Source organism: Microtus ochrogaster, chromosome 10, assembly GCF_000317375.1.
Source record: "Microtus ochrogaster isolate Prairie Vole_2 chromosome 10, MicOch1.0, whole genome shotgun sequence".
In the NCBI taxonomy this organism is placed as follows: Eukaryota; Metazoa; Chordata; class Mammalia; order Rodentia; family Cricetidae; genus Microtus; species Microtus ochrogaster.
In genome coordinates this window covers 85297693-85310024 of record NC_022016.1, presented here as the reverse complement: position 1 = coordinate 85310024, position 12332 = coordinate 85297693, and the positions used below count along the sequence as shown (strand labels likewise).

The following is a 12332-nucleotide window of genomic DNA, read 5'->3' as shown; positions in this document are numbered from 1 at the left end:
CCACACTGATATCCAAAGAGGCTGTACCAGCTTGCATTCCCACCAATGCAGAAGTGTTCCCTTTTCCCCATAACCTCTCCAGCATAGGTTTTCATCAATGTATTTGATCTTGGTTATTCTTACAGGTATAAAATGAAATCTCAGAATTGTTTTGATTTGCATTTCTCTGATGACTAAGGATGTTGAACATTTTCTTAAGTGTCTTTCAGCCAGTTTAAATTCCTCTTTTGAGAGTTCTGTTTAAGTCTGTACTCCATTTTTTTATTGGATTATGTGATCTTTTGGTGACCAATTTCTTGAGTTTTTTGTATACTTTGGAGATCAGACCTCTGTCTGATGTGGGGTTAGTGAAGATCTTTTCCCATTCTGTAGGCTGTCGTTTGTCTTGTTGACTGTGTCCTTTGCTTTACAAAAGCTTTTCAGTTTCAGGAGGTCCCATTTATTGTTTCTCTCTGTGTCTGTGCTGCTGGGGTTATATTTCCTCAAGACCCAGTAATACCACTTTTGGGTATATAGCCAAAGGACAGTCAATCGTGCCACAAGGACATGTGCTTAACTATGTTCATAGCAGCATTGTTTGTCATAGCCAGAACTTGGAAACAACCTAAATACCCCTCGACCGAAGAATGGATAAGGAAAACGTGGTACATTTACACAATGGAGTACTACACAGCAGAAAAAAATAATGACATCTTGAATTTTGCAGGAAAATGGATGGAGCTAGAAAACATTATTTTGAGTGAGGTAACCCAGACACAGAAAGACAATTATCACATATACTCACTCATAGGTGGTTTTTAAACATAAAGCAAAGAAAACCAGCCTACAAACCACAATCCCAGAGAACCTTGACAACAATGAGGACACTAAGAGAGAGTTACATAGATCTAATCTACATGGGAAGTAGAAAGTAGAAAAAGACAAGATCTCCTGAGTAAATTGGGAGCATGGGGACCTTGGGGGAGGATTGAAGGGGTAGAAGAGAGGCAGGGAGGGGAGCAGAGAAAAATTTAGAGCTCAATGAAAATCAATTAAAAAAAGAGTAACAAAAGGTGGGTATGATGTGCCAGGGAAGAAGGGCACAGTGTACAGTGGGCCACAGAAGAAAGAACACAGGTTCTACACATCAGACATACCTCTCTTTAATATGCCTTAGGCCCACACTAATGGATAAACTTGAACAAATTTACTTAACCTATCTGAGCCAGTTTCTTCATCGGAAGTATGAACAGTAATGGCTATATTTCCAAGAGCTAGGAGACTCCACAAGAAAACCCAGAGCCAGGCTGGGGACAGGGATGGAGCTCACAGGGCTTGCCCACTGGGTTCCATCACCAGCGGTGCATAAAAGGCAAGGTGGCTTGCACCTGTGACCCTAGCGCTAGAGACACAGAAACAGGAGGATCAGGAGTTCAAGATGATACTAAGCACATAATGAGTTCAAGGCTGGCCTGGGCTATACAATGCTCTGACGCTAAATCAAACAAAGATGGGCCCAGTCAGATGGCTCAGTGGGTACACACAGTAGCACATAGATACCCACTTACATACACCCACACAAAGAAATAAATGCAATCAATGTTGGTTTATTTGTTTAAAAGCCCAGAGACAGAGCTGTAAGGCAGCAAGCACATGGCCATGGCTGTCAGAATCACCGCTGTTGCCAATACTACACCAGAAACCAGGACTGACAACTACCTTCCAAGTGCCAGACATCCCTGCAGGCCAGGGTCTCCTACTCTGACTTCACAGGTAAGGGAGCACTAGCACTGAGAGGCTCAGTGACTTGCCCAAAGTCCCTAAAAAGTAGGGACCTTGATGAGGGGCAAAGGAAGCATCTGACCCCATACAGCCAGCTCTAGTCAACCTCCTGATCATAGAAAATCCTTCAGATCAACTATGGTCAAACCAGAATAATACTCAGCCCCGAGAGGATACACAAAGCCTCCTGTACATTCACATTCTCAGTCTCTGTCTCCCTTCCTCTCCACCCCCTCAGAACTGAGGAGGAAATGAAAAGGAACCAAGTTGTCAAGACAAATAGCAGATCACGGAGCCCACATCCAGATTACCTTGACACACCAGGAGAGCCTTGCGACAGTCATCCATGCTGAAGCCCAGCTCCTGCAGTCTAGCCAGCTGTAACTCTAGGAGACAGTTTGACACAGATTACTCCACCGTCTGATGGAAGGGGACCAATACCATTTCCTTTCTCGAGGTAAAATGGGCTCCTAGTGTAGACCTCTATCATGTGTACCTTGAACTTTTCCATCATTTCCTTATGTTGTATCTTAAAAGTGGAAGACTATCGTTTAGTGTGAGCAACACTGACTCAAAGTTTTCACAGGAAAAGTCGTCTCAATCTTTAAAAGTCACTTGTAGTTGAGCTGTTGTAGCGGAAACCTAGCTGAACCTGGAACAGTTGCTGTCAAGTCATACTTATGATTTACAATCATACTCAATGACAATTAGATTATGAACAATTGATCTGTGTATAAGAAAACTGAAAAGGTTAAAGGGGGCAGCTACCAGTATGGTGAATAAGTGAAAAACTAGGGAGACTGAGGCAGAAGGATTGCCAGAAGTTTGATGACATATCAAATGTTGGACCAGTCTGGTGCAGAGTAAAACATGAGAGACAAAAAGAGAGATTAAGTGTTTTCAAGAAGACTGAGTTTTCAATAAGATACCTACCCAAGACAGGATCTAAGGTGTGCCTTGACCCTTCTCTGATGTCCTCTCCAATTCGAGATGCCCCTGGGAGACAAGTGCTGACAGAGTCTGCCTCCACGGCTGCTGTGTCCGGGGCTGCAGCACTAGCTTGCTCTGGGATAGACTTTGCAATGGCCAGAAACAGCTGAACATCGTTATAGGAGAGTCTAATATCCAGGGCTTGTAACTGAATCTAATGGAATGTAAAAGGTAGCAATAGTTTTTAAAGTTGCTTTTGGCTTTATGCCCCCACATCACTCACACATAATTCCTATTTTATGTCCCAGATGTCAGATATCACCACAAACTCATTTAAAGGACTGCAAAGATATTGAAATTAAGCAAATGATGATGAGGTAGTATCTCAGTCATTAGGTGGTAGTGACAAGACTGAATGAAATTAAAAAAAACTAAACTAGGATAATTACTAGAGCAATTAATTCCTCACGAGATAAGAATATGGCTAAGGGTGAGGACCTCCTAATGGCAATAGTTTGTTATCCATTTTACACAGATCCGTTACATCTTTTTATCTCTGAAATAAATTGATCAACTGTGATGGGTAGCTTTGTCAACTTGATACAACCTGTAATTACCTGGGAGGAGTCTCAGTGACAGACTGTATTGAGTTGGCCTTTGGACATGTCTCAGAGGGCATGTCTTAACTGATGTAAAGGCTCAGCCCACCTTGGGCAGCACCATTCCCTAGGCAGGAGGTACTGAACTGAGAGTAGAGAAATCGGGCTGAGTCTGAGCAAGAAAAAAATCATGTATAGACTCATTTCTCTCTGCTCTTGACTGTGGAAGTTTCTGCCTTGACCTCTATATAATGTTGAACCATAACCTGGAATTATAAGGTGAAATAACCCTTTTTCTCCCCTAAGTTGCTTTTCATCAGGATATTTCATCACAGCAACAGAAATGAATCTAGGATACCTACAAAATGGATCTCTTTGCCCCTATATTGCCAGTACTCAGAGACAGAGGTAGAAGAATCAGGAGTTCCAGACCAGCCTAAGCTACATGAGTACCTGTCAATAATAATAATAACAATAATAAAATTATTATTAATAAAAACAACAATGATGAAGAAATCTTTTCTTTATTCAAACTTTTACACTGGTCAAGTCTGGAAGAACCATTTCTGAAATAGGGCAGCAGAGATGCTGTAAGCAGGCAAACCCAGCAGGGTGCAAAGGTCTGTGATGGAGCATTTCTTTACTCCCTCACTCAGGTTTTCCAGTGAGGTGCCGCTCAAACCCAAGAGCAGCATAGCTTTCCTCTTTCAGGCCCCCATGATTCAAGCAGACTGATGAGTTACTGCCCTCTTATCAAAGAAACACCTGGTTTAGAGAGGTGGCTTAGGGGTTCAGAGCATTTACTGCTCTTCCAAATGACCTGAGTTCAGTTCCCAGTCCCTGCACTAGGCAGTCACAACTGCCTATAACTCCAGCTCTTTTTCTCTGGCTTCTATGAATATCTACAGACACACAGACACATATACTCATAGGCAAGCACGCACGCGCGCGCACACACATACACATACATACATACACACACACACGTAAGTACAATGAAATAAAGAACATAAGATCGGGCTGGAGAGATGGCTCAGAGGTTAAGAACACTGGCTGCTCTTCCAGAAGTTCTGAGTTCAATTCCCAGCAACCACATGATGGCTCACAACCATCTGTAATTTAATCTGGTGCCCTCTTCTGGCCATCAGACAGAATACTGTATACACAGCAATAAATAAATAAATAAATAAATAAATAAATAAATAAATAAATAAATAAAATAAAATAAAGGTACTTCTGGAGTTTGTTTAAAAAGAAAAAAAGAAGCTTCAGCTTCGGTCCTCACCTTCCCTTAATACCTCTCGGTCCCAGTAAGACCGTCTGCTTCTGCCCTAACTCGACTTCTTGACCTGAAATGTCCTTCCTCCTCTACTGGCTTATATCCTACCTCCCCACCCCATCTCCAGATGTCCCCATCCTGCAGCCATCTACCCACTATTCTTAACTATGTTGAGTTCTGCTTCCTGTCAACTTTTATAGAACTTCAAAATGATACCAGCCTATTAAAGGGTCTTTTATCCTGTTCACACAGTGCAAGATCCTAGGCAGCATCATATGTATTACAGGTGCTGGAGTAATTATGATGGTACTAGACTCAGAGTGGTCAAGAATGTCTGCACAGGGAACTACGGATACATCCATGGGTTAGACATTGCTCAGCATTACCTCTAGGACGGGTGGGAAATCATCACTGTTGAACGCATCCATGAGCCCAGAACTATTCTGGTAAGAGGAGTTCCCCACCAGCTCCACTTGGATTTGAACTGGATCCACAATTGAAAGAGCTGTGTCCTGCTCATTCCCTAGCCGGCAAGAAAACACCTGAAATGAAACAATACAGCAAAGGTTACTGCCTGCCTTGGGAGGGGTCTATGGGTTAGCAGCACCAGTGGACTTTCTCAGGAGCCATAAGCCCCGTGTTTTCACAGGACCCAAATCAGTTGCTAAAGTAAATGCTGCAAAGATCTGGGCTGCCACTCTAGCCTGCAGTCAACTGTAGGTACAGTGGTCCACCTGCAGGAAAATGTTCCCAATTCACCCACAATGGCTTATAGATCTCCTGCCCTTGGATCAAATAAATGCAGGAACTAGCCTAAGGAAATAATACAAAATATAGAAAATCTCACTAACCATTTTAATTGTCAAAAGAAAAAAATAAAATAAAAAAGCAAGTAAGGCTGTACCAAATCTACTTGATTAAGGATCTGCAGTCACCTAAAGGTAGGGACTAAAAGCCAAAGCGGTGACACACTAACCCCAGCCTTGAGAGACAGAGGCAAGAGGATCACAAGTTTCAGGCCAGCCTGGACTATACAGCAAGATCCTGTCTCTAGAAACATGAAGAAACAGGAAAAGAGGGAAAACACAGTTGAAAAGACCGTATAGAGGGCCAAGTGGTGGTGGCACACGACATCAATCTTAGGAAGTACAGCACATCACAGGTTATGTGAAAATACAGCCTCATCAAAATATTACAAAGCTAGACATGGAGACTCATGACTATAATCCCAACATTAGGAAAGCTGAGCCAGGAAGACTAAAATTCAAGGCCAGCCTGTGCTACATAGAGGAACCCTGATTCAAATGAAAAAAATAATAATAACATTGACTTTCTTTTAAGGACAAGACAGAACACACCAAAATAACAATAAAAATTATATATGGGACTGCTAATTTTCCCTCCTCCCAGAATTTCCTAATTTAAGAGTGAGAGGAACATCCACTGAGATGCCTGAGCTAAGTGGGAGAGGAATATCCAAGGAGATGCCTGAGCCAAGAGCATCCCACAGAGATGGCTTCTACCTTGTCTCCTCTGTTCTGTCCACAACCCAAGGCTTAAAAGACACAGGGTGAACTGGGTGGTGGTGGCACACGCCTTTAATCCCAGCACTCAGGAGGCAGAGGTAGGCGAATCTCAGTGAGTTCAAAACCAGCCTGATCTACAAAGAGAGTTCCAGGAATGTTACACAGAGAAATCCTGTCTCAGAAAACAAAACAAATACAAATAAAAATAAATAAATAAATAAATAACAAAAAAAGACACAGGGTAGAGGCTGCTTAATATTACATACGACATATCCAGGTGACAAAGGTACAATTACCACCCTCATAATAAATAATCACACCAGTAAGAGTCATGGTCCGTTGGGTCACACATGAGCATCACTACAGAGCAGGTATTCTGAAGGGATGGATACAATATAAACCCTACCGCCTGTTCTAAGCAGGCCTCCCTTACCCAAGGGCCCTTCACAGGACAGTGCTCAGCCTGAAGGAAGAGGATTCAAGACGAGCAGGACTACTGCCTCAACGGTGCACACCTGCCTCAACGGTGCACACCTGCCTCAACTGTGCACACCTGCCTCAACTGTGCACACCTGCCTCAACTGTGCACACCTTCCTCAACTGTGCACACCTGCCTCAACTGTGCACACCTGCCACGGAGCCTTCCTAAGGCTTTAGAGGAAAAGGATTCATTTTCCTTTCCTCTTCAGAACTGCACAAAACCCCATTGTACCTGGTGGTCATTAATCAATCCCCAACTGGATCTCACTTCTAAATCCTCTTGAGAGATCATGAGAGAGTTTAGAGCGTAAGACATTAACCTGGCATGTGCTAAGGGGACCTATGGTGCATGCTTTTCAGCACTGGAAAACACTGCATCAGTCCTGACAGGAGGGAGATGAGCCATGCAGAACCAGACTACCCAACAAGGTGCTCGTGGGAATAGGAACTAAGAGGTTACCCTGACTAGTGTCCTGAGGAGAGGAGGGTGTGTGGGGAAAGTCCTTGTGTGTTCATGGCTCACACTGGAGGACAGAACACAGGGAAGTAAGCTTCCAGAGGGGAAGAAAAAGCAAGGGGAGAGGCAAAGGTCCTTCACTGCATGATGTTTCCCTAAGAAGAGCTCAGGAGGCCATGATGAATATGGTGCATAGACCTATAATCTCTGCTACTCCAGAGGCTAAAGCAAAACAATCAAAAGTTCAAGGCTAGCCTAGGCAACTGACACAATCAAAACAAAAAAGGACTGAGCTGAGCAGGGAACGTAGCTTACCTTAGTTAACAGAGTACTTGCCTAATAAACACAAGGTCTTGGTTCAATCCAAAGCAATAAACACACACACATACACTCACTCTATTATACTCACACAATATATTCATATTATAAATTATATACATACTATATATAGTACTGTACAACATATACTATATATGCACATACATATAAATTATATGCACTATATCCGTATATATTACATATCACATATATTAAATATACTAGATATTTTATCATATTGATGTACTATTTATGTATATAAATTATACTGTATTACATATATACACCTGCATATATTTTACAAATTATATACACTATATAGATCCATATATATATATAAACTACCACATAATACACTATGTATGTTATAACTATATATATAATCATATTATATATTTAATATATTTATAATAATATATATTAATTACATGCACACATATTTAAGACAGTCTTGACTCTTAGGTCTTTTCCCAGTCCTACTGACTCAAAAACTCTGAAGGTTAGGCCTAACATACAGTAGATTGCTGGTAAATTACTTGCCTAAGCATTCACAAGGCCCTCGGTTCCATTCCTGGCACTGGAAAAATAAGCACTCAGGGGCAAATACTTTTCTAGATGGTTCTCCCTGAAGCCCTCAGCAATGTTACAGTCAACCAGTAAACTTACCTCAATACCAAACAAACTTCCTGAAAAGGGACGATCAGCAAAGCGGGGCTTGTAGGTGAGCACCGTGGTGCCTTTCAGAATAATGGCGTTGGTATCAAAGCAGGATACATCTTCAACAACCACAAACTCTGTGCCTAGAAAGGACAGTGTCATCAATCAAGGCAAGCAAGGAAACTGGCATTACCCAGCTGTCCCAACACGAGCGGCCCAGCTACCAGGTGAGCTCTCAATGTCCTGCTTCACTGTTATCCCAGACTCAGGATCTGGCAAGCACAGCTGGACTAACCAAGCAGTGACTGGCAGAAAAGACTACTCTGTAGCTCCTCTGTCCAATAGGCATGTTCAAGACAGACAGAGAAATGACATCCTGGTCACTCTGGGAGGCTCAAGAGATACTCTAAAGTAAAGAAGAGCATCCCATCTCCAAAGGACTTAGAAACCTAGGAAGAAGGGTCAGCCGGGTTAGTCAAGCAGCACGGGCTACCACAACAGCTTTGCACAGCTGTTCACACTGCCCACAAGGAGTGCAGACCACTAATGTCCAGCTGCCACTGTTGGGAAGTGCTGACAGATTCCTATTCATCCAGGTCTGGAAGACTCACTCACACTGCGTTTCACACCAGCAATCCCAGCACTCAGGAGGGAGAAGCAGGCAAACTTAGAGTTTGCAGCCAGCCTGGTCATGTGAGATCCTTTCTCAAAAAAGTAAGAGGGCGGGGCTGGCACAGAGAAGCTGTCCTGTATGACAGGTCTGAGTTAACTCCAAACTGTGGCACACAGTGTGGACAATCACCTGTTACATTGACCTTGACTTCCAGGTGCCTCTCATTGGACACCGGGAGGGAAGACCGCTTGGTGACTACTCCACTCTTAACAGTTTTGGGAACGACAGCAGATTCGCTGCTGGCATTGCGGTGGCGTGCAGGAGTAACATTTTGTTTCTTAACATCACTGGGAGTGTGTAGGAAGTCGTGGACCAACAACAGCCAGTCAAATATGAGAAACACTCGGAGGTTGTTGAGAACGACAGTGAAACAGGAGGAATCTTTTGTAGACCTGCAAGAAAGAAAAAAAAAAAAACAGAAAAAAAGAGAATCACAAAGAGAAACACGGTGTTTCACTCTCTCCCAAGGCCTTACACAGAGCCAGTAAGTAGCAGCTAAGTGTTGCTTTTTCTTTCCTTCTGTTTTTAGGTTACCCCTATGCTATCCGAGATGGCCTCAGATGCCTGGACTCGGTGATCCTACTGCTCAGGCACTCATGTACCTGGGATTGCAGATGTGCAGGCCCCACTCCAGTATTTCATAACTGCCACCTTTGAGCATGGAAATATTCTGAGCACTGCTTTAGGAGCACATCAAGTATAAGCATTTTGGAGGTTAATCACATTTTTTAAAGAACTTATTCTATTTTATGTGTATGAGCGTTTTGCCTGCACATGTGCCTATTCACCACACATATGCCCAGTGACCAGGAAAAGTCACAAGAGGGCACTGGATCTTTTGGAAGTTTTGGAAAATAGTTGTGAGCCACCATAAGGGTGCTGGAACTGAACCCAGGTCCTCACTCAGCAAGAGCAACAAGTGCTTTCAATCAATGAACCATCTCTCCAGTCCCTCTTTAGAGAGACAGAGACAGAGACAAAGAGAGCTATATCTAGGAAAGCAGGACACAGAGTCCTCAACTAACATTAGACTGTAGCAAGTATTTATTAGGCAGCATCTAGAGCCTCTTTTTTCTGTCTTTAACAATAATTATTAGAAGTAATAATAACTGAGAGGACACCAGGCAGTGGTGGCGCACGCCTTTAATCCGAGCACTCAAGAGGCAGAGGCAGACAGAGCTCCATGAGTCTGAGGTCAGCCTGATCTACAAAGAATTCCAGGATGGCCAGCACTACACAAAGAAATCCTGTCTTGGAAAACAATAACAACAATAATAATTGAGAAGGCACAACGGCACAGCTGGCACAGCTGGCACCTGGTAGGTAGAGCTGGGATGCTCCTAGCCATGACACAATGCACAATACAGTCCTATAGGAGCAGCCTGATCTGAAATACCAATATAGGCTAAGCATCCCAATCCAAATAGCCAAAATGCTCACATCTGAATTGAGAGACTTTGGATATTCTTTTCATTTTTGTTGTTACGTGTGTTATGTATGTGCTTGCCTGTATGTATGACTTTGCACCACATGTGTACAGTGCCCACAGAGGCCAGAAAAAGGCACTGGTCCCCTGAGGCAGAAGTTCCAAAATGGTTCTGAGTTGTCACCTGAGTTCTGGGAATGAAACCTGGACATTCTGCAAAAGTAGCTTTAACTGTTGAGCCATTCCTCCAGCCCTGGATATTGGAAGGTTTATTGGAGATGTTTAACTGGCAAAGCCTATGTGAATTCTCCAAAATATGAGGGGGAAAATCCAAACTCCGAGATGCTTCTGGACACAGGCCCTACTTTTAAGGAATAGCCACCCTTCAGTGTTAAGGCTGGGAAAGGCTGGTCCAGCAAGAAGAGCAAAGGCTTTGAAGTTAAGAGGCCCAGAGTAATCCTGTCCGTCTCAGCTGTGCTCTCCTATAGAAAATGGGAACTACTAACACTGCAAGTGGAAGCAGCAAGCACGTGGCAGGTGCTCCCCCAATCACTCCTCCTGTCATTCCTGATGGCAGGCCTTCTTAGAAGCTCAGGACGGCTTCACAAACACCACGTTCATAAACCAGTACTATCTGGCTTCTTTAACTGCAACTAACCTCGAACCCCAGGCCTTTTAGCCTGAAAAGGACATTGGTCACAGGTGAATAGCAAGCACCCTACCCTGGAGTAGAAATGGGGCAGAGGGATGGGCAGGAGACAGGGACTGGTTTTGTAGTCTTCAAGGTTCCCAAGAAAGACGCTCAGGCCTGGTCTGCAACCCCAGTGTCCTCAGAGTGATGGCCAGCCCTATTACCACACTAGCAGGCAAAGGCCAGCAGAGGCAGGCTAGGGAGGTCACAGGGTCTGGGAGTCGAACTTGATTCTGTGAAGCCAGGGACTCTGGCTCTGGCTGCTCCATTTACTCGCTCCCCAGCCTGCCTGGGGATGGCTGACTTGGGGACGTGCCTGAGGCTGCTTTCTCCAGTCTCACTTCTCCAAACCTGGCTCGATGCCTCTAGAAAAGGGCATGGCGAGGCACAGTTTCTTCTCTCACACAGCATCTGTCACAGAAACACTCTACCCTTTTGTAATGGACAAAAATGTTGCCCTCAGTAAAATTTTTCCACCCCATTCTGAGCAGAGATTGTCAGGCCTTGGTGCTGACTGGAAAGTCAGTGTGTCAGACCCCGTTCTGGAAAATATTTCAAGCCTTGAAACACTGTGAAGTAATTTATATTTCACATACAAAATCCCAACAGAAGAGTAATTCTTCCTGAAGCAGCTCACTCCCCTCACTAACAAGGGCATGTCTGTTAGCAAAAGTCAAGGTAAGAATTGATTGTTTGGCTCCATGAATTTATATGCCTTTAGTATTTGCACAGAATAATACTTTAGTCCTCCTATATATTAAAGACATGATGAGGAAGGGACAAAGATCTGACTACTTAGGAAGTAAAGCAAACACCAAACCACCCTTCTGCTGGAGAACCAAATACAGGGAAGCCTCCCGTTCTGAGAAACATCTTCAAAGGGGCTGCTAAACACATCCATCGCATCCCAAGGCTAACTCAGCTAGTGACGAAGATCAGAGGCCATGAAGAGTTAGTGAATTCAGTTCTGATATCAGAGACCTAGATCTAACCTGTGACTACTAGACTTCTAACCTGTGCAATCTCCCAAGTCATTTGGACCTTCTCCAGGTGTGTGTGTGTAAAAGAGGGTGGAGTTGCCCATGTTAGCAGATCTGGAAGGATTCAAATGGCAGTAGGTAAGATGCCTGGTTAAGGCAGGGGCCAGCAAGAAGCCACCAGAACTGCCACTGTTGGGCTCCTAATGTTCCCACAAAGAGATAAAATGTCTCCTCTGCTAGGCCTCCTAAAGGGGAGACCAAGAGCTCCTCCCTTCCAAAGCTAAGCTGGGAGGAACTCCTGGGTGGCACACTAAAACACCAACCATACAAGAACAAGAACAGCCCTGAACCATAAGAATCTCACACTATAGCAATCAGTGGTTCTCAACCCTTTCAGACAACTCTTTCACAAGGGTCACATGACTGATATCCTGCATATCAGATATTTACATTAAGATGTATAACTGCTATCCTGTGTATCAGATATTTACATTAAGATTCATAACTAATATCCTGCTTATCAGATATTTACATTAAGATTCATAACTGCTATCC

The 12332-nt window shown here is 43.7% G+C and overlaps 1 protein-coding gene across 6 annotated transcripts in view; it reads right to left on the bottom strand.

Annotated features, from left to right (window-relative positions):
- Window positions 1-12332, bottom strand: part of Vps13d (vacuolar protein sorting 13 homolog D) — a 227774-nt gene that overhangs the window by 144375 nt on the left and 71067 nt on the right. For all 6 annotated transcript variants that reach the window (XM_026782068.1, XM_026782067.1, XM_026782066.1 and 3 more), the window contains 5 exons: window positions 8810-9072; window positions 8017-8150; window positions 4956-5111; window positions 2695-2905; window positions 2073-2147 (listed from right to left, as the gene is read on the bottom strand). In XM_026782068.1, the coding sequence (XP_026637869.1) occupies window positions 2073-2147; window positions 2695-2905; window positions 4956-5111; window positions 8017-8150; window positions 8810-9072 (839 nt within the window). The remainder of the gene's footprint in view (window positions 1-2072; window positions 2148-2694; window positions 2906-4955; window positions 5112-8016; window positions 8151-8809; window positions 9073-12332) is intronic.